The 23,705-nt window shown below is 35.3% G+C and overlaps 1 protein-coding gene across 1 annotated transcript in view; it reads right to left on the bottom strand.

The window, feature by feature from the left end:
* Window positions 1-385: 385 nt before the first annotated feature.
* Window positions 386-23,705, bottom strand: part of NLGN4X (neuroligin 4 X-linked) — a gene marked incomplete at its 3' end in the record, with an annotated part of 172,186 nt that continues 148,866 nt past the window's right edge. The window contains exons 5-6 of the mRNA XM_026040403.1: window positions 3,199-3,384; window positions 386-1,175 (exon numbers count right to left, since the gene is read on the bottom strand). Of these exons, the coding sequence (XP_025896188.1) occupies window positions 386-1,175; window positions 3,199-3,384 (976 nt within the window). The remainder of the gene's footprint in view (window positions 1,176-3,198; window positions 3,385-23,705) is intronic.

Here is a 23,705-nt window from a genome sequence, read left to right as displayed (position 1 = left end):
CAAAATAAGTGCTATCTGCTTCATGGCTCCTTTTCAAGTAATAGACATATTCTCTGATTTTCAGCATGTTAGTGCTGAAACACTTAGTTAGTTAGTTAGTTAGTTAGCCTTTTGTCTCAGAAACATGCATTTTCAATAATAATTGCCCTATTTTTTTAATCAAAGCTACAGAGCATTGTTCTTATTGCTGATCTAGTGAAAGAAAATAGTTTGAAGGAACACACCAGTTAAAAAACTATTAAATATGAATAAGACCCAGTTACATATTGCCTCGAATAGTGCTGTAACACTGTAGAGAGATCAGTGTTTGAATGCACTGCTGTACAACACTGAATATTTCAGAAGCTTGTTATCAAGGAAAAGGAATGCTGGAGGTCACACATACCCAGTTTTGGCGAAGTTTGTCCAGTACGTCATTACTACTGCACTGAGCATGACATCATTCTTGGAAAAGTTGCAGTTGAACAGCTCTGTGGGACCAATCATGGGAATCCCAAATACATAAGGGACTTCATCACCATGAGCTGAATCAGCCCAGCTTGGTTTCATTTCACTTTGGCAGTGATGATAAAATGCATAGAAATATGTTGGAGATCCATATTGGGCATGAAGGTCAGCGGTGGCCACAGCAGGAGCAACCCACTGGTGGTCAGTAAAAAGAGCTACCAAGGTCTTCCGTCTTGTTTCAGGGTTTTCTTTGTCTGCCCAGTCAGTATACATGAACTTAATAGTCTCTCGCAGAGTATCTTTCCCTTCTGGATAACCATATAGATTGTCCACAAAATTGGAGACAGAAAAGTCAAAGTCATTGGGTGAAACACCATCTTCATTGTCTACAATACCATCAACAAATTTTAAACCTTCGCCTTGATTGACACCCAGCATTATGTCATAGTTTAGGAATTCCCCTTGCTCCATGAGAATCTGAGGGTCATCTGGAATCACGTCTCCATCAATCACGGGCCCAAAGGCAATGTGGTATGTGGCTGGAGTGATAGTCTGTTGAATGAGTTCTTTGTAGTTCTTATTCCGAAGGCATTCAACCAAATCAGTAGTATCTAGCATGTCGCAGCCCACTTTATCTGCCAATATCCGAGTGTACTTGGCAGGCTGATAGTTCACTGCCCAGCTGGACAGGGCTGTTCCACTCTGTATGATTGCTTTTTGGAACAAACCTGCAGGTGCAAATTTTTTAAATACAAATTAAATTATATTTAAAAAATAAATAAAAGCAGCTTTCTCTAGGCAAAGAATGCTTTGATTGTATGATACCTAGAGTATACAAATTTCAATAATTCAACTGAATTTCCATATATTCCATTCACTTCTCCCCTTCTATAGCATCTCCAAGAGCCTACTAATTAAAATGTCTTTTGTTCTTAGTGCTCATGCACAGAAAGCATGAAGGTTTCAAGCTGCTGTTTGAACAATAAAACTCATGCTTTTAATGTAGCTTTCTTAATGGAAGTCTCCTAGTTTTATAACATCGATAGTGCTGTAAAACTTTCTTCTTTAAAGGAGTGGCAGCTACAAGCAATCATATTTTCTTCTCCATGTAAATGATTCTCATAAATGCACTCAGTAGTTTAAAGGTCAAATGAAAATTACACTCTCATTTCCTTCATGGAAGCTGTGCATCATATAATTTGAAAAATCTCCTCATCTCCTGTATTAAAATCAATTTAATAGGCTTAGGTATTCTGCTCTGTCATCATTTTTTCATTACCATCCATATGGCTGTGGATATGTATATATATTTTTATTTTTATTTGGTTAGCAGTGTCTATATGTGTACTTTATATAAATAAAATATAATTATTTTATACATATTAAACTTAATATTTATATTGCTATTTATTTTTAATATTTAATTAAAATATGTTTTTTTTTAAGAGAATAGGACTAAATTCAATGGTCCTTTCTGGTTGTTTTCTATAGACCAAAGATACAAACTGAAGAGCTCTTTTATGTCACCAGAGTACTGAAAAATATCTACCGGTGAATCTGTCCCACCTCTTTTTACTCGGTAGGATCGCTAAAGTGGCCCATTTTATACTTAAGTTAAAATACATGAGTCTCTTTTGCACATAGTTTCCAATGATGAACTCTTGAAATGCCTAAGACAGCAGAAACATAAAAAAGTGAAGCATTTATAGGGAAAAATGGCTTTGGTTGAAATACCTTTGTGATGATTACTTACTGCACACACTACAAAATTTCAGTCCTGCAGTTAGTTTTTTCACTGCTCCATCTATGCTCTTGGCATGACTTACTTAACAGTTATTTAATGCATCCTATTTGTATCAGTACATTGAAGTCTCAAGGATAATTCTACATGCTTCCAAGTAAGGTGTTCTTAGTAGTAGCTCTGCTACAAATGCCTGCAGCAGCCTAGCCTTCTGACATAGATTTCCAGATGTTTAATATAATAGAAGGAGCAGAGATTTATAAACATAGCAGTTATTTGGTCTTGTCTTTTTTTTACTAGTTCTTTACAGAGCTCACCATACCAATAAGAATCTGTATGATTCGTAGAATTCTTAATCATAGTATCATAGAATCCTTAACATTGGAAGGGACCTTTAGAGATCATCCAGTCCAAATGCCCTGCACATACAGGGAAAATTTCAGTGCTGCTGCTGTATGCGTGTACATGTGCATACATACATATATATGTATGTATCTATCCTTTTTCTTTGAGAGAGAGAGAGAGAGAGAGTAGTCCCGCAGCTCAGACACTTATAAAAATATTAAGACCTTTTTGTAGGTTCACACACTACTTATGAGATTTGAAATTATTTTTGAATCTGATTAAGTTATAAAAGTCGTTGCTTTTTTCCATTGTAATTAGGGCAAATTCTTTAATAGAACAGTCAGTGGAGAATGGTAATAAATCTTGCATATTGCTCACAGAAATTTTTGCATAAGATTTATAATATTATATTATGTATTATGTATTATATATATTATATAATAACATTCTTTATTTCTTCATGTCAAAAATATTTTTGTTAACTAATCTGAATGCATATCTAGAATATGTTTCACAAAAATTATAGACTTCACATAATTCCAAGGGTCTGCCATTATATGGCCATTTGCTTTACACTACAATGTCAAAAAAAAAAAAAAAAAAAGCACACTGGATTTAAAAAGAATCATAACCAAACTACTTTGTTCTGCTCCTAAGATCGTTACCTTCTGAATAGTGAGAAAGTGTCAGGAGACTAACACAGGAAGCTCCTGCCCCAGATCCAAAAATAGTAACTCTTTTTGGGTCGCCTCCAAAGGATCCAATATTTTCTTCAATCCAGCGCAAAGCCTGGATTTGGTCAAGCAATCCATAATTGCCTTTTGCAGCTTGATCCCCAGTACTCAGAAAACCTATAATGGAAAAAAAAAAAAAAAAGAAAAAAGAAAAAAGAAAAAAGAAAAGATAATTTTAGCTCACCAGCTACAGAGTTACTTACAGTATATCCACATATTCACAACACATATTCCCATGTTTTCATCTTCTGGGCTTTTTTTTTACTTCATTTTTTAAAGGTCATAGTCCTAGTTAAATGTCTCCAACGCAAGCATTGGAACTCATTTTGTATGCTGTTTGGTTCTGACTTGTTTCTCTTACTGCAGAGATTTTGTGTGTGTGTGTGTGTGTGTGTGTGTGTGTGTGTGTGTGTGTGTGTGTGTGTGTGTGTGTCTTAGAAACAACTCTTTATCAAAGAAACAACAGAAATTGAAGATTTTAAATATTTGATAACTGTACATGACAAAGCACTGGAACAGGCTGCCCAGAGAGGTTGTGGAGTCTCCTTCTCTGGAGATCTTTAAAACCCGCTTGGATGCAGCCCTGTGCCACGTGCTCTAGGTGACCCTGCATGAGCAGGGGGGTTGGACTCGATGACCTCTGAGGTCTCTTCCAACCTTCGGCATTCTATGATTCTATACATGAGTAATGTAGTTTTCTTTTGTGCAAAGACAGCTTTCAGGTAGAAGAGGTATAGGAGTTCTTTCAGTAAAGGACAGTGCTTCCTAAAATAGTCAATTAAATGTCTCTTTCCATGGACCAAAATTATTCTAAATTATGCATAAAATACAGTCTACAAGTATATAAGCTATTTACATGAGATACAGATAGTCATTCAGAAACAGAAAACATGAAGAAAAAATAAAAGGAATAGGAAAAGTCAAAGAAAAAAAATAGTCAAAGAAAAATTCCATTTTTGGAAAGGATATTTATTACGAAAGTAATAGGTAAATCCACAACATTTCAACCTTTGGTAGGAGATTTTATCTGCACAAATCAGACTTTATTTCTTTCCTTGGAAATTTCAGGAAAAGCCGTGCTGCTATTTCTTTTTCCCCACACTGTGCTTATCAGATTTTAGAAAAAAAAAAGCATGACACACTTGGAACTTGTCTTGAAACTCAGAACAAAATGACCAAGAGACTAGGACTGAGATTAATTTTGCTTTTCTGCAACCTGCTAACTCATAACATTACCCTTATCCACTCCACCTATCACTCACAGTCTGGACCTTGTGCTATGTGCAAATTACCACACAGAGTCATGTACTTGCACTCCTCTTTTTCACTCCCTTCTCACGTCATGCAAGTGGAAAAAAGAGGTCTATTAGAAATATCTTTTAGCAGATGGACACTACTGATTTAGGCACCACTGACAACTACTTATCAAGAGGAAGCAAGGAATCACTTATGGGCGCTTCCAAGTCAGTGATAACTTCAGATCCATTTACCAGAAGAGGGCCTCAGGACTCAGGAGATCTGCAGCCCTGAAAACGATGCAAGGACATGAAATGAAAAGGAGATTCATGGTCTGTAATCCTGTAAGGCACCTCAGTATGCCATGAAAACATCTCTGTGCTCCCAGGAAGGGTTGAAACACCTCTGCGCTCATAGGAAGGGTTGTGAAGGAAGTCAGAGTTCCCTAGGGAAAAAGGACTTGCAGTACATTTGAGCTCCTTAGGCAGCAAGGAATAGATTTTCTTTTGTGCTGGCTATGTTTATTTGTCTAGTGATGGGTAGAATGAAGATTCACAAGGTTAAAGTCAGTAAATTAATAGAAATAGAGGAAACTGAAGGGGAGGAGCAAAAACAAGAGGAGGGAAGTAGAAGAAATCAGAGCTGCCAGACTTCATCACACCTGGATTTCTACATTGCTTTCTATGGCAAAATTCCTCCCATGAGATATAAATACAGCCTCAAATCATATAACATAAAGACCATACTCCAAACTTCAAGACCATACTCCAAACTTCAAAAACTATATACTCTACATTTTGGTGCCACAAATTTCTACATGTGAATTTGTCCATGGTTAAATGAAATGTATTATCTTGCACCAGGAAAAATAAATCCTTTTTATATTTAATTAGATATTATTAATAGGTATTCAATGTCTCCAAGTGTCTCATGAGCCCCTGCATTTATCACAAAACAGTTGCTTTAATCTGCAGTAATATGAATCATACCTTTATTACCTAGTATTTGATGTAGCTTTCTCATGGAAAAAAAAAAAAAAATTAATAATACCAACCACAAGAGTTAGAAGACTAGTAAAATCTTACTTTGTTTCCATTCAAATGTTCAATAACAAAACAAACCAACCAAACAAACAAACTAGTAATCTATAATTGTCCCCCCTCTTCTTTTTCACAGATTTTCTCTTTTACACATACCTTTATTATCTTCTTAAGATTGCCAAAGAAAGAATAAACCACTTGCTGGTTTTGTTGCTGCAATTCACTGCAATATTCTATAATATTCTATAATTAAGCCTTTATTCAATCAGGACTATGACCTCCCTAGGAAAAAGTGATTGTTGTAACCTTTAAAGCAGAGTAGTAATTAATATTCAGAGCCTAAACACATTTTAGCTCCTCTAGCAATATCAAGCTAAAGCTGGTTGATCTCTGTGATTTTGAATTCCTTCCAAATGTACTAAAAGGTGACTGAGTGAAACTGCAATCAATGAATATCTGAAGTTTTTTTCTTTTTATTTCCACAGTTCTCTGCTGTTTCTCATTAATTGCACAAGCAATCTGTCTAATTTAAAAGCTAGTCATCAAAGTGAAGTGTCAGCCCCACATGATACAAAATGAATTCATAAATCTATTTTTCTTGATGAGGATATATAAATGTTCATGTTCTGAATACCAAATCAAAATATTTCTTCAAAGACATTTTAAGAAATTCAGTCAAGGAGTGACTATTTGTCCAGAAATACACAACAACAGCAGAAGGCTTTCTTTGTATGGCCACCATGAAGATTTAGCAGCAGTATGTTCATGTGTAACTCTAAAATCCTAAGAGCCAAAACAAATGCAGCTTTTTTTTTGAAATGGGGATTTATCCTTTGTGGTTGTTAGGTATGTGTTTCTAAACGTGCTGTAAAAAATATTTGCAGTTTTATTATATGGCATGATTTGAAGGCAAGTCTGTGATCTGAAAATCCCTTAGCCAGGATTTTACCAGAATCTGGAAGTACTTCTCACTATTCTTACAAAAAAAAAAGAAGTAGTTATAATAGTTGAATACACAAAGGGTTTTCTTCTACATAATGACACAGAAATGTATCAACTCTGATATTCACTTCTTGACTTTATGAAACTTCCTCCCTCCAATTTTAAGTTCTAGGGTTGTCCACATGACCCCCTTTGCAAAACAAAAAGAGCAGACAAATAGGGGCTTGCGTACATGTGTACATGGAAGACTCACAACTGGCTGCAAAGGCATCTACTCCAGACTGCAAATGCTGAAGGAGAAAATGCTCATCAGTTGGAGTGAAGAGGAGCCAGGAAATTAGAGACTGAAGAGAAGCTGTCTGCAAGCAAAGAAAAATCCACTCGAAAGGACATGTAAAATGCATGACACTTTGTAGCAGTGATGAAAATAGGAACAGGGCAGCACCCAAACTGGGCTGAACATTGGGAGAAGTTGCCCTATTGTCATGATCACCATCCCAATCGGGCAAAACATTGCCCTGTGGGGCACCTGCACCAAGCAGTGGGTGACCAGATGAAGCAGTGTGTGGACATCCATGCCAGGATTCCATGGGGACCTCAAGTACTGGTAGAGGCACCTGCATCTCCCATGGGTACCATGGGGGAACCTGTGTTCCCTGGGATGCTGGTGAATGACAGAACTGAGGAGCAGCCAGACGCACATCTGCATGCATGGGTATGTGCATAGGTGTATGGCGTGTGACTAAACATTTAGGGGATTAGTTATACAAGACTGTTCAGAAATTTGTAGCTGTTTACTATCTGTTTGTAAGTGCCTCATATGGTGGTTTATCTGTTGTATCACTGTTACATACAGATTACTGATCGCCAGTTAATTATCTGTCGCTAAGAAATCAATAAACTGCTTTTATCTTGATTTGTTTTAAACAAAGTGAATCTAATAAATTTTCTTACTATTTTAGTTTATTAAATATATCATTTTATGATAATAAAAGGGACCCAAAAGAGTTCTTGATTTGTTTTGCTTTGTGACTTGAAATTAGCATTGCCACTAATGCTTCTTCAAAATGAGTTTTCTGAAGTAAAAAAAGAAAACAAAACAAAAACAAACAAACAAACAAACAAACAAACAAACAAACAAACAAACAAAAATCTCTTTGGTTCTCATAATGGAAGCATTCTAGATGAAATCCTTAGCTTCAACCAACTAAATTAGCTACAGTGAAAAGGGAAGAAAACTGTCAGTGGAAATTACTGGGAATTTTCCTTTTTCACGGCCTTTAAAAATGAATACACTCACAAGTCAAACGCTGTCATTTATACTGTTTCAATAATGCAGTGAAAATACAGAGTTATACAAACAGCTCCTCCAACACAGGTGGAAATCTCTTGCTCAGCACTATGGCTGATTTTCCTTTATGTCATTGGAATCTTACTAAGACACTAAAAAAACAAACAAGCAGTGATCTTTCCCCGGTGCACTGACAACTAAAAAGTAATGGGGAAAACAGGAATGGACATACAGTCAGACCCAACCAGTGCCAATCCCAAACCCCACAGGCCATTGAGGCCATTTTACTGCTCTCCATCTCTCACCTTGTCTTATATTTGGGGGCTATGTCTGCGTTAGTAGGCACTGCAAAACCATAAAATTGGGTTTGCAGAAGAAAAAAGTTGCTATGAGAACTTTATGTACACTCTCTGTGTATTCCCGGGTTCTTTATTTGCTCATTTTTCCCCCCACTTTCGACTAGCTGTGGTCTGGTCCCAAGGACCGACCGCTGGCAGGAGGGTGAGTGTATGGCCCTTGAGAGGTTTATCTGGAAGGCATCCAGCTTGCATCCTGTTGCATCACTCTGTGATATAAGGCAATGTATGAGAACGGAGGATGGTTTGGAGTTTTCCTATGGAAGTGCACTCCTAATTTGAACAGAAACACCAGTGTGGACACACACAGGGTCAAAAAGATAACCTGCTAGGCACAGAATCTCAACATCCAAGGAATAGATCTGGTACAGCCACATTTCAGCTGTTGATCAGCCCAGATTTGTGATTAGTTCAAGACTGCTTAACAACTATAAAACTTTTCACTTTAAAAGAAAATGTTCTAGCCTGATACATGGCAGATAGTATTCCTAACAAAAAGTTACGCAATGATTTATGGAAACTGAATATATAACTTGGAAGAGTAAGCATGAGTATGTCAAGAAGCAATGATGACATCTTTGTGTCATGTAGAGCTCCCAACCAGAGGAGATATGAAAGGGTGATTGGAGCTTCTATAGAGAGTCCAGTGGACGGCAACAAAGATGATTAAGGGAGTGGAGCATCTATTGTATGAGGAAAGACTGAGTGAGTTGGGCCTGTTTTCTCTGGAGAAGAGAAGGTTGACAGGGGATCTGATTAATATGTGTAAGTACCTGAAGGGTCAATGTAGGGAGGAAGGGGCCAAACTCTTCTCAGTGGTGGCCAGTGATAGCACGAGGGGCAATGGGTCTAAGTTGAGACACAGGAAGTCCAATCTCCATGTGAGGAACAACTTCTTCACTGTGAGGGTGACAAAGCCCTGAAAAGGCTGTCCGAGGAGGTTGTGGAGTCTTGTGAAGTTCTCTGGAGGTCTTCCAAACCTGTCTGGATGCCACCCTGTGCCACATGTTCTACATGTCCCTGCTTGAGCAGGGAGGGGTTGGACTAGATGAACTTTAGAGGTCCCTTCCAACTTTAATGATTCTGTGATYCTGTGATTCTGTGATCCCAGTGAACTTTAGCCTTCAAAATTTACTTCTCTAGTCTAATATTATTTGTACTGACTTGACTACTAATGCAGAGAAACAAAATATTTTCTTAAGAGTTGCTTTAGCTTTCTACACTTTGGAGTAAACAGACAAACTTGCTAAAATAAAAAAAGCCCAGCTCATACCTGTTACTTATCTTTAGGGCAAGGTAAGGTCAAGTCAGCTCCTGCACAGAAAATATTGTCACCTCTGATAGTGATAGCTCCTGTTGTTCATGACAGAGAGACAAGAAATAAGGAAGATGCTGTTCTGCCTGTGACTGTATATGTATATATTTTTGGTGAAATAAAGAAAAAATCCACCATGAAGTTAAATATTATGTCCTGAGAACTATAGCTTCCATCTGAGAGATAAATGCCATCACCAAGATAACTACTTTCCCGTAGTAATTTGCATTAGTTTTATTCCTATGTAATGATTTCTCATTCCTTTTAAATCATTCTTATAATAAAGCACTATGACAATTTTCTTTTGCCAGTTCCCACACAGTATTAGCCAATATTATACCACTGCAGGAAAAACCTATTCTTTATCTTTGTATTTTGGCCTCTGGGCCTAATCCATATCAAATCAATTTGATAGCTGGCTGAAAGCCTAAATTTCAACTGTGAATGATTCCTCCATTGCTTTGTGCCCTTTATTTTTCTGTTTTATTCTGTTTGTTTGCTCAAAAAGCAATGCTAGCAGGACACTGGAAACTGTGCTCCACTTCTGTGTGAGATTTTTTGATTGCTTCTTTACTCATCCTTTCTGCATCAGTCAGCAATGACACTTGAATTCCAATATCCACACCAGCTATAAACGAAGAAGAGCAGCTCATACTAACAAAGTTATATGGGAAAAAAAGTTGCCTGCTCTAAGTGAAGAACTGAACAGCAGTGACAACTGTGGATAACTCCTCTACTGCATTACAGTCTCTTATTTATTTCTTTTACTTTCTCTGTTTAACCATTGATGAATATACACTCATTTCATCCTCTCTTACAATGATTCCACAGGATATACATAGTCACTTGGATGCAAATATTCTTTGTAGACCATGCCAGACTAGAAGTTATTAGAAAAATAAGGAGAAGCTAAGGACAAATAAAAATGCAAAAGATTTCTCATGTTATGATTTTTTTTTGCATCTTGGGTTTTTTTTTTTTTTTTTCAGTAACTTTTATCAATAGTGCTTTCTCAAGCATGAATGTTTTTGACCACTTTAGGGAAATTCTTTTGGTGCTCTAAATTTATACTGCAGTGAATAGTATAAAATGTCCCATTGAAAAGAAAAAAAAAAGAAAAGAGGAGTGATTCATTGTATCAAAGCCAGTATTTTCTTTCTGTTTCAAAACAGTAAAATTTACACATACAATTCAATGTTAGTAATTATATTAACTTTTTAAGTTTTAAAGACAATCACAGTGTAGAAATATATCAGGATGTTATATATTCTATTGTATTTTTTTCACAATTAAAGGAAAAATAGATCTGCATAAAGAAAGATAAAAGCCTCAATCTCTCAAAGATTTTAAGAGCTACAACAGGAAATTTAAAATGTACCTTAAAACGAGGCATATCTTTCCCTGGAAAGAAGTATTTCTACTTATCCTTCTGCCCTTCATAGACATTCTTAAAAATAAAATATTTAATTTATGAGCTGATGGCAAAGCCTTTCCATAAAGCGTAATGTCAGTCTTAACATGGCACACTGAGTAGCCAAGATGTCATAGTGGAAAATGAATCATGAGGCAACTTGGACAAAATAAGCAAGCCATTGCATTTTGACCCATTTGTCTTCTCCTTTCTGAGCCTCTACTGTATTCTCTCATTTCATATTTTGTCTGTCTTTGTTCCTCTTCACATCTTCTGCCCAGACCTGTCTAGCTGGCTGTAATTTGTTTGTCACACACAATTCTCACAAGGAAGACAGATTTGTACAAGAGCTGACCAGAAACAACAACATAAGCAACATAAATAAGATACAAGAGACTATGCTTCAAATCATTCTCTTGTCATTTTTTGGTTTCATTTGCCAGATTCAAAAGCCAGAGCAAGGCGTTTTTAAAGGAAAGAGCAAATGGCAAGCATATAGCAGGGCTTTCATACTGGCTTTTGTCTGTACACATCTGTACACCTCACATTTACCCCTGTAAAAGTTTACCTGCTGAACTCAAATGCAAAACTGTTCAAATGTAAAATGAAATACACTGGGGATTATTGTGTACTTGGAGACAATAAGCTGGGCCAGAAAGTCTCTGAAATAAAAACAGTTGAAGGCTGGAAGACTGTTACAGGCAACTATCAGACATATTTGTTCTATGCTTAACATTCTCTAACTGTCTGCTAAACATCACCAAGCATCCCCAACAGTGCTTGGACACCAGATGCTTGGTTTGAGGATCAATTTGTTGGAAATTGTAATTGTACATTTCCTTTATCATCATATTCTGTATACTTCTTTTATTTTGATTCTATGCATAACTTTGGTAGTGCAGTTTTAACTCTACAGGAAAGAGCGTAGGATGCAAGACAGAGATGGTGTCCTTGGCACACATCTAGCAGGAAAAAAAAAAAAAAATCACTGTAATTTCCCTGTAGCATTTCCTATCAAAATTACTTCTGCAGAACAATGCTTTTCCTTCCTCTGCAAAATGGTTTGAAATTTGAAGTTGCTACTAGAAAAGGGTTTTTATGTTTGCYTGTTTTTTAATATTTAGCAACTCAAGCACTCAGATGTTGAATTCTACTATAAAATGCTAATCACAGAAGGAAATTTCTGTATCTTATGACCTCTTATCCTACTGAGCTCCAGATAAGACCCATTCAATTTGAACTCAAAATACAATAAGTGAAAAGAAAATTGTGGTGAAAATAAGTCCTTTTATGGCTTTCATATCACTTGGTTGCTTAATTTATAATATAAAGGGTAGCCTTTAATGTCTTTAAATGTCTTTAATCCAACTTTGCAAGTCAGGTTTAAGCAAGAAAAAAAATCTCTTATGATTTTACCTTGATGGATTACTTATGTTGTGAAGACAAAACCTAAACCTGCTTGCCTAGAAGGAACAGCTCATTACCACATTTAGTACAAAAGATTAGGTCAAAGAGAGGATGAATTGAGAATCACTATCATTTGTTTCTATGTTGTTTTAGTAATGAAATCTAAAGAGCACCTTTTACAATTAAGAAGAAAAAAATCTAGCCTTAAACACATAAAAGCCCTTTAAATATGTCCTGGATATCCTATGTTTAACACTTAGGAAGAAAAGAATAAGAAAAGACAATGGGATGTATTTTAGCAAGCTTTAAAGCCCATTTTTATATATATATATATATGTATGAAGCAGTGAAAAGCCTCTGATAAAGCATAAATTTAACAAAGCATTAATGAGGTTAACAAGACTTCTTTAGTTAAATCATTGTGCTTTTCTACCATAAAATATTTATAGTGAATCCAATTGAAAGTTTGTACATGACACTTTAACTGCTTTTAAATTTGCATTATTAAATGTAAAATGCTCTGAAACTACTGCAGTTTAGGATTAAGGATATACTCATCATTCAATTCTATCACCATTATTCAAAGTGAGTAGCACATAACTCTGTGAGAAGAGTTATTAACACTAACTATTAACTCTCTGAGAAGAGTTATTAACACTATTTACTCAAGTGTTCACAATTTACACTCACCATTGTGCAAAATACATTCAATAACACAGCAGGTCCTATAAAAAAATCATTGTCAAAAATAGTCACTTAGCAAACAAGACAAATGCATAGCAAGTATAGAAAATCAAGGAATAGTCTATTAATTATTCCACAGTTTTGGTAAAGATTTCCATTCCCAAAGCATCTAATTTTCTTTGGTAATGATTATTTCATCAAGAACAGAATGTGTTCTGTAGTTCTATGACAGCTTTAAAGAATTATTTTTATATTATTATCAAGTGTATATGAGCCTTATATATGAAACTGAGACTTAATTAATATATTTGTGTTTTTTCAACTAAATTATGAATATGACAAGGAATTGACAAAATCTTTAGCTGGCATTTAGAGAACAGCTAACACGACATAGGAAAAAATCTTACCTACCATAAAGCTATAGATATTTAGCTTACCCGAGCAGAATGACAAGAAAGTTAATCTGCATAATACAAACGGCTACCAGCTGCAAACACAGCATGGAGTACTTTTATCTTTAATTACAAACTTTGGAATATTGGATTCTTTTGACTAAATCCTGGTTTGCATTACGAGGAATGTTTCCAGCAGGTCAAGGGAGGTGATCTTGCCCTTCTACTCATTACTTCTACTCACTACCTTCTGCTCTACTTCCGAGCTTTCCAGTACATGAGGGATGTGGAGATTCTAGAGAAGGTCCAGCACAGAGCGACAAAGATGATTAATGTACTCGAGAACTCTTCTTGGTGGTGACCAGTGATAGGACAAGGGGCAACAGGAAGTTTGATCTCCRTATGAGGAAGAACTTCCCTACTGTGAGGGTGACAGAGCAGTGGAACAGGCTGCCAGAGAGGTTGCGKAGTATCCTTCTCTGGAGATCTTCAAAACCTGTTTAGATGTGCACCTTGTACCATGTGGYCTAGGTGTCCCTGCTTGAGCAGGGGGTTTGGACTAGATGATCTCTAGAGGTCCCTTTCAACCTCAACTATTCTGTTATTTTGTGATTCTATGAAAGGGATTATAGGAGATTAGGCATATTTTTTCTTGTTAGAAAAACTGCCATTAAGTGACCTAGCAGGCAATATTATTAAGTGGCTGTAAAGTCACTTTAAAAATAACAAAAAAAAAAAAAAAAAAAAAAAAAAAAAAAAAANAAAAAAAAAAAAAAAAAAAAAAAAAAAAAAAAAAAAACAAACAAACAAAAAGCTACTCTACGGATACCCTACAGGTAACAAGCCCAACTCACACATTACTTCCCCTACTCTCAGGGTTATGAGTATAAGGATTCAGTGGATGGCAACAGAGCTGGAAGTAGGACAATCCATGCACTCTATATTGTCAGTACAGTAAAATAAAAGTCAAATGGAAGTAAAACCAACATGGCATAGGTCACAGTGGTTCTGGGATGAACAGTGCACTCTTATGTACTTGTCTATATGTCTGTCTACCTAAGTTAAAACACTGTTTTTGCTATCCTAGATGTAATAGGCATTTATGGATCAACATTATCCATCTTCCTTGAGAATTTCTGGAATGAAGGATCTGAAAAAAGTATATTCAGTGAACCTGGGTGCCAAAAATGCCTCCATGAGCGTGTATGTTGGTATGACTGGTGGTTTCCAGTGGGTTGACTGGGTGACAGGATAGCCCCATTTTCAATATGGACAAAAAAGGTCAGCTGGATCTTGTTCCCAATTTGAAATACTCGTCCCTGAAAGGAAGGTGCATCTTTGTGTCCCACTGTTCATATTTTTTCATATATGTCTCAATGTGAACACAAAACAAAATACATAATTGGAAGGATGGATGCAGCAAAAGTATCCCAAACTGCAAGACCAATAGATACTAAATAAGTAATACACTACGCAAGACATCTGATTAAAAATAATTGATTTTTATTTTTTTAGTTTAGCATTTTAGTTAGCATTTGTTTAATTTGAATGGACTATGTGTAGTTTTTCAAATTTTTCAAATTCAAAAAAGAAAAAAAAAMCCTCTGCATTTACTAAACGCAAAAGTATTTTCATAGTTAGGCAAGAAAGAGAAAGCAGCAGGTAATAAAACACAGCAAAACCTTTCCCTAATAGCCAACAGGCCTTCATTCATCTGTTAGAAAAGGCTAATGTTGTGGTTTGAAGCAGAGGTAGTAAATTTAATAAGAGATGAATCCCCTTGCATTCCAGCTGATCCTCCAGAGGTTAGAGGGATTAGGGGTAGCTGGACTCATCTATTAACAGGGATATCAAATACTGTGGTAACCATAGGCCTGACTCTAGCAGCACAGCATTCACCAGATTCTGTTGACTATAGGTCTGATCACCTTCAAAATAAGTAGCTGAGTTCGGATATAGCACGATTTATTCAAATGCAATATTTAGAAAGCAGGTTTTGGATATCTATACAGGAAATTCTCTACTACAGTGTGGGTTCTTAGCTACCTTCTAATGTACCACTGCACAATAATCACCTACCCCAGAAGATGGGAGAGGGCTCTCAAGCTTGAGAAGTCTTCTCAGGCAGCATCTCAAACTGAGGGGAGGAAAGAGGTTCAGCCCATCAAGCAATCCCAGAAGTTATGATGGAGACTTTCCTCTATTTCCTGCCTTCATCTTCACCTTCACCGTTTTCATCTTTTATATATATATACTTTTTTTTTTTTTTTTTTTTTTTTTTAACATTTAGGTGGAACTTGAGTGACTCCACTCATATTTACTTTTGTTACTGATTGATTAAAAGCTTCTTGAGTTAATCAAACATCTGCAGAGCATGCTCAGTGAGGAGTGGTCGTTCCTTGAAGGTGGGTAACTTTTTGCGATGGGGATGTGTATTGGTATTATAATGAGAATAGAACGGTGAAAAGTTTGAGGAAAGTCCTTCTGAAGGGACTGATCTGCCACCACTGCTGACCCAGCACTAGACATCTTATCATAATATCAGCTACGTGACTTATCAGTTGCACGGTATTCCAGGTTGTCATCTCTGCAGAGAGTACAACAGAGTTTGGCTAYAGCATATTCACTCTGCTCCCTTCACTCATCAGCTGCGTGGCACCATCAGGCACTCCCCTTCATAGGGAGTACAACAAAGTTTGGCCATGGTGTCTCCATTCTGCTCTGCTCTTCATTTAGTTTTATTAGCATGTGCTAGGAGGGCAGATTGTATTGCTGAGGGTACCGTGGAGGAATAGATTTCATACATACCGACCATCCTGGACTGTGTCCAATCCCAGGCAAGCCTCTGTAGTGCCGTAACATAACATGAGGTATGTAGTGTCATAACATAACATGAGGTCTTAGTTTTTCTCTAATTTTTCCTTTCTCGAGCAATTTTCCCAGAGCTATATGATTTCAAATGACTGATTTCTAAAGAGGACTGACCATGTGGAAGGGGCAATGATTTACAATTGATCATTAATGTTAGTTTTGATCTCAGCTTACTTGTCTTCTGCTGCGTGACAAGTGTTGTTCTTACTCTCTTAAACAACTTTCTCAGTTACAATAAGCAGAAAAAAGGGGGGTTGCTCATTGTCTTTCTGTTGTTATCCAGGTATAAAGCCCATTCCCCTAAACTAGTAAGCAACATTTAGACTGCTTAGCTTATACAACTGAAAATAAACTTTGACCTACTTTAGGAATGACTGCTTTTTAACCACCAGCTTGAGAGGCAGATGGATACATTGGTCACAGAGGTCCTTATACTTTTTTTTATATGTCCACAAACTGCCTAATTATCGTGGCTGCTGTTTCTGTTTTTATGCTTACCAAAGACAACCAGTGCAGAAGTGTAATGCAAATGCAGCTGGCCCAGCGCACCAGCAATTATTCATTCAGTAACATTGGAAAGCCAGAAGCTATTGCATCATTGCCAGCTAATATATGATGAAAAAAAAATCAGAGTTAACAAATATAGATTTTATTAATAATCAGTTGTTTTGATGCCTGGACATTCATCAGTGTCCTGTGTGGGAGATATGAACTTATTAATGATCAATTCTAGAACTTGCCTTCAAAAACATTTTGAACAATAGTGAAGCAAAATGATTGTTGATAAGCAAACAGAAAACACACACAGTAGGTACTGAGAAAAAAAGGTGAACTGGCTCCAAGTCCATATAAAGCACTTCCATTATAACCTTCCACTATAATTTTAATTTCCCAAAACTTCATACTAATAAGCAAAACATGATTCATAAATATGTTTTTTATAAAAAAAAATTGTTATGTTTAAGCTCACTTAAGAGCCGAAGCTTTCATGATGAGAATTTCTACCGATTTTTAGATCAGACCATCAGTGCTTACTATTAATAACATTTTTTTAAGATTACCAAGCCTATTGCATCATTTGAATCCTAGTAAATTATTATTGACCTTTTATCAAACAAAGCTGCTAATGACATTTCACTTGTTTATTTGCAGTGGATACCATTATAAAAGATGGTATCAATAATCTATAAACTAAGCATTATGTTCTGAAAGCTCATATAATATGCAGTAGTATTTTTCAAGGAATGAGAAAGATCAGCTCTGCTGATATCTGACTAGAATTGGTAATATCCTTAATAATTTGAAAAATGTTTCACTCCTTGACAAAGTAATGAGGAAAGCGACTGTAGAGAAATGAACCTTATGGCTTGCTGGTGTGACACAACTAGCCACTGGTCTAATAAAATCTTAAATAAAATTTCTGGAAGCCAAAAATAGGCTTGAAAAGAAGACTATTGCTAAAAGTCTTAAAAAAAATTAATAAGCATACCCCTGTAAGAAAGGCATAGCACAAATGGTTTTTAATGGTAGTAAATGATTCATAGCTTTTTATCTTGATCTGCTAGGCTTTTGGTCCAACATGCTCCCTTAAAATGCAATTTCTCAGACACAGTGGATCATCTAAAATATCTGCTACAGAACTCTGTTATAGTAAGTGGATGTAGACAAGATGTCCCACTCAACCAAATGAAACAGTGTTTTACGTAGATTACACAGGATGCAACAATTTTATGTCAATTTTCTTTGGTGTCAGCTTTTAAGAAAAGCCTGAAAAAAAAAATCTGAAATTTTAATATTTGTTCCATCTTAACAGGCCTCACAATGTGGTTGAACTTACTTCGGGTTTAATTCAAGCTAATTAGCATACCAGACTACAAGCTTGATGAGTTCTATTGCTGATAGCCCAAAAGGACTGTATTCAGAGGGATCAGTTTTGTATGTAGTTAATCTTCTTCAGTACAAGACTGGTTGGTATACAAGCATGCATTAGACCTATCTTTGCTTATTTTACTAATTCTAGAGCTATATAGGTGCTAATTAGGCTGTTACAAGTCTTAAAAAGTCTTCAAGCATCTGCTGAATTACAGGCCTTCCAGGAACCATTTTGAGGCTGATGAGAGCAATATTACTATCAAGTCTCCTATCCTTCACAAGCCTCATATTGACTGGGTTTTCTGAGTGGTCCATTAGGCAGCTTCAGAAGATGCTAATCTTATTTTTTATTTTTTTTTTAGAAAGCTAGAAGTTTATCTAGCTTTTATCTCCACCTGCTATCTAAAACAGACGTTGAGAAAACTTAGATCAGGTACATTTCAGTGATTATATGAACAGATTTCTCTAATCCTGGTAATATACTCGAAGTGTACATATTATTTTGTGACTTTTGTTTGCAGAAAAGACTGCAAAAGACTTAGAAAAGATAGTTTTGGGAAAAGTGTCTTTAGAAAAGAAGTTAGTGTGCATGTGGAACTTTTTAAGTCTTTTACACTGAAGTCCTTAGTCCTTTATTAAAATAGATTGCCTTGGATTAGTTCTGTGCATCATGAATCTCCTGTGAGTCCTGTGGACTTAAATAACATGCTTTGTAGCTCTACAGGGCTTCTAAAAAAGGTATCTAAAACAATTCACCTGCACATTCACACACATGGAATATTCTGATTTGAGTTTCTAAGGAGTTTAAAATGACTGTAGATTTATTATGTGCCAAAATAGCTGTTCTGAAAAAAAGAAACAAAAGGAGTATAAAAGCGTCCACATCACTTCTGTAGTCTCTGTAATCACAGAGATCTGAAATATTATAGAAAATACTTTGACAACCTTGAGTTATCTGATATCTGCTAAACAACAGTCATTTTGAGTCATGAATTATTTTTTTCCCCTAAACTGAGATATTTCTTCAACTTGAAGAAATTCCAACTTAAAGATAATTATATGGCATGCTCAAATAAAGGAAAAATTAAGTTGCTTTTTATTTAGTGAATGATTTCTGAAATTTTTGATAAAGTCATAAATAAATATGGAAGGTAATTAGCAATCTTGCCCTAAGTATTATCATAGCAGGTCAGACTTCTTTTGCTATTTTCTACCAGTCTTGACAAATATCTGATCCAACATCTCCCTGTGCAGTTTTTATTTTTGAATTAAATATCCTTTTGAATATTTAGCACCACATCTAGCCAGATATATTCTCAATCACATTACGATCTGCATATAATCAAAAAAAGAAATTAGAGGAGGAAGGAAAAGGGCTTATTCAGTCAAATAGTCTATGACACTTTCTCCTGAAGGAGACTGGCCTACATACTGTTTACTTTTACTGATCTGACAGTATTTTTATACTTCTATTTAATAATTCATGCCTCTGTTGCATTTCCTTCATGATTTTGTCCTTATTAAATCTGTAAAAAGAGCTGAGACAAGGGCTAATGACAAAAATATGATGAAAGAAACAATATGTAAATTTTGGACATATATAAACCCTACCTACTGCTAGCTGAGCCTGTGCTGCAATTGGCATCATGTTCACAGATATCAAACAAACTTCCTTCTGTTAGGTGGTATGCAATAGCTTCCTAATAGAATTACTCTGGAGGTTAGGGAAAAAATGGATTTTTAGTGATTATATTCATAATTTAAAAAAGAAAATGATAATAAGATTTTAATTTAATCTCTGACATAATGTGGGAAAATCTCACAAGTATAGAAAATCCTCAATAGTTTGTTTGTAATTTTTTTTAATTTAGTCCTAAATAATGCAAGCAATATCATTTCTATAACTTCTCTATTTAAACTGTACTTAACCTTATCTAATATCACAACAGAGTTTAGATAATGGAATTAGTAATGTAGCTTTATATAACTAAAGAGCTAGAAATAAAGAATTATTATTCTCTAATTTTAAAAGTTACTTTTATGAAACTCAAAATAAATTTGCTTTGTTCAGTCTCTTTTTTTTTTTTTTTTTCATTGTACTATGGAATGATTTTGATAATAGTGTGAGACACAGCAATACTAGAATAAAGACTTTAAGCTGGAATTTGTGTAAGTATATATTCTGAGGCTTCTAGGCATCTGCGACTATTGTTCTAGATCTTTTTGTGAGACTGTTGGAAAYTATTCAGTGATATACCTTTCCTTTAAAGATGATTTTGCAGAGGGGGTGGGGTTATTCTCCCCACTCCAGTTCTTAGAGTAGTGTTTCAAAACCAAAGCAAAGCAAATCCTTGATAAGTTGTTAGGGGGAAAAAAAAAATACCTCCACACACATAAGAGTATTAAGAATTTGTCTTCAGAAAAAGATTTGAGTAGCAAGAGGATCCTATTTACATAGATAAACTTTGGCAGGAGAAGATTACACAAAATTTGTACACTCTATTCATTTCCAGACTTTAGATTGGTTATTCTGGTGAGATAGAGAAAGTCAGATCTGCTGAAATGTTTATTTGTGACAGAAAAAACATCTGAAAAATCTATGACTAAATTATATTATAACAACAAACAGAAAAAAACACCCAATTTCTTCAGACTGTTCTCATATCTTCAGTTTCTTTAAAACARTAAAAGATTATGACTGAGAGTCTGAAGGGACTAAATTGCATAGGAAAGACTATTTTGCTCTGGATTTACATACACATTTTATGAAATAAAAGTATGTTTGTTGAGTACATGGACTTCATTGTTCTCATACTGTATTGTTTTGGTTATCAAAATTATTAAATAGATGTTATTTGTTGTGAGAAAAAATGAAAACTGTTTGGTATTAAGATTTTAAATATTACAAGATTTTATTGGAAAAATCATATTGCCACGTTCAAGAATATAATATTAAGAGAGTCTCTAGAAGATCATTTTAGCTTGAACTACAATTAGAACACATTCACTGCATCTTACCCATCCCTAAWATATTGCTAATCAAAAAACAGAAACCACTAGGAAGAAATACAATTTCTCCCTTCCATTTATCATACTTCTAAAGAATTCTGACAATAAAGCATKAAGTGTTAAATAATCTCAAAAAAAAATCTTTTATGAATTTATTTTCATATATGGATCCTCACAAATAATAATTTTTTATGTCTGCATAAATCTCTGAAAAKAATAAAATTGTTCTTTAAAATAAACAGAACCAAAGTGAGGGTATCTTTGTATCAAATGTCTCTTGCTTTTATGTCATGGGAGGTAAATGAGAAAAATGCATTTTCTTATTTATGGTAGCATTTTGATTTTTTTTCCACTAAATCTTATTGACCTTTTATTCAAAAACATTTTGTTTCTTTCAGAGGGAAAACCCATCATTTATTTCTTTTGCAGTATTTGCAAAGTGGTTATTTACTGTTATTCTTTATTGTAAAAATTAAATGATTTTTTGTTGCCTAGAGACAGAACAGAAGGCTACTTTATACTATTAAAGCATATGAACAAATAAAACAATCACAGCTGAAAGTTGCTTACTCTTTATTCTCCCAGCTTGTTTACTGTTCTGTTCAGTATTTTTTTTTTTTTTTAACTTTGTATATGGTGACAATAAACCATTCTTACTGATAGCAATAACGTTTGCAGGTTACTGGATTTTATGTTTTTTTTTTCCTTTATTCAAAGCATTTCACCAGATAATACTGTAAATGGATTATTATGCCCACTGCTAGACTCCTGGCACATAAACAAGGCTGAGCTATGGTATTCAGTCTCTGCAAACATGATGCAAAGTGTCTTTCTTTAAAAAAGCACACAATATTATTTTAAGATGTACAATTTGATTGACATCATGCAACAAGCATAAATGTAATTTGTGCAAGTCAATCCTTATTTGAAAATCATCATACATGACAAAAGTAATAGAATAATAGAATACTTGATTTCAAATGTATTTTTTCATAAATCTATATTTTTACTGTTATTATGTTTAAAAAAAAAGGGAAAAAAAAAAAAGCTTAATTTCTTTCCTGGTTTTCAAGTATATCTTTTTGCCTATTTATATTTTSCACATATTTATGTATTTCTATATTTGATTCTGACTCATCACTATATATATGGCCGGTATATACATATAGTTATATCAAAGAATCATAGAATCATAGAATGCTTAAGGTTGGAAGGGACCTCAGAGGTCATCCGGTCCAACCCCCCCTTGCTCACGCAGGTCACCTAGAGCACATGGCACAGGCCTGCATCCAAGTGGGTTTTAAAGATCTCCAAAGGAGACTCCACAACTCCTCTGGGCAGCCTGTTCCAGTGCTCTGTCATCCTCACTGTCAAGAAATTTTTTCTTGTGTTCCTGTGGAACTTTTGGTACTTCAGTTTGTAGCCATTTCCTCTAGTCCTCTCGCTGTCCAACACTGAAAACAGGCYGGCCCCCTCCTCCTCATTCCRTCCTTTGAGGTATTTATACACACAGATCAGGTCCCCCCTCAGCCTTCTCTTCTTCAGGCTGAACAGGCCCATATATGTGTATATGTGTATATGCCCACATATGTGTATAAGCACATAACTATGAACACAGTTTAATGAACATAATAATGTTCATTCAATATTAATCAAAAATATCCTTTTCTAAACATTTCCACCCTGAGTGGAAATATTTCTAGGAAATGTTAACAAATTAAAGCTCTAAACTAGGACAAGCTTGCAGACCTTAGCCACTGACTGTCTTCCTGTCAGCACTGTGTTTCTTATCAGCCCTGCTAGTGAAGCAGGTTCCCTCGCAAGGTTGGGTCTCTCTGTTTTCAAGACCCAGTTGGCCACAGCTCTGAGAAGCTTGGTACTTTCCTGCCTGAACTAGTCTACTGCAAAACCAAATAAATTGCTCAACATCTATACAAACATATGAAGTGCTCCCTTCAGAAGTAAATTGTGGTACTGATTACTATAGATTTTTAAAATTAAAWAWAWATATATATTTAAGAGCTAACATCTCCATATCTCCATTTATTTCAAGATAACTTCCTGAGGATTGTAGACTTTAGAAAAGTCACCCAGTTAGATTCACACACCTCTAAGGTAGGGAGGATTTTCATCTTTTGTGGTAAATACTATGTGAGCAAATATTATGTGAGTTGTGGTAAAACAGCTAATGGCAATTGGTATTTGCCTAACCATTTGTGAACCCCTATAAGGCAGCCTAGATATTGTGAGTGTTCTTTTATGTGACTTGGTTAGCTGTTTGTCATCATTTGCTGAATTTGTTGCATTATATAAAGAGACAATTGCACTTGCATCAAAGCAATGACTCACAAGCACTATTTGTATGCTTTGTGACAACAAGTCTTTGTATCAATATTCTTAGTGAAGATATCAGAGTTCCCAACAGGATGCAGGATTTTTATGGTGCTTTCTTCATTCTATAACTATTTCATGGCAGGTCACCAAATATTTTTGTAAGTGGGTCATTGAGCCCATTCACAGTTTTGCTTTTTTCCCCTATTTTGTTCCAAGATACAAAATGCTCTTTTTTTGTCTTTTTTTTCCCCTCCCATTTATAGTAATAGCCTCCTGCA

This window comes from Nothoprocta perdicaria, unplaced genomic scaffold (assembly GCF_003342845.1).
Source record: "Nothoprocta perdicaria isolate Ctin4 unplaced genomic scaffold, notPer1 scaffold_255, whole genome shotgun sequence".
NCBI classification, from domain to species: Eukaryota; Metazoa; Chordata; class Aves; order Tinamiformes; family Tinamidae; genus Nothoprocta; species Nothoprocta perdicaria.
The sequence above is the reverse complement of the archived record's forward strand: the minus strand, read 5'-3'. Positions and strand labels throughout refer to the sequence as shown.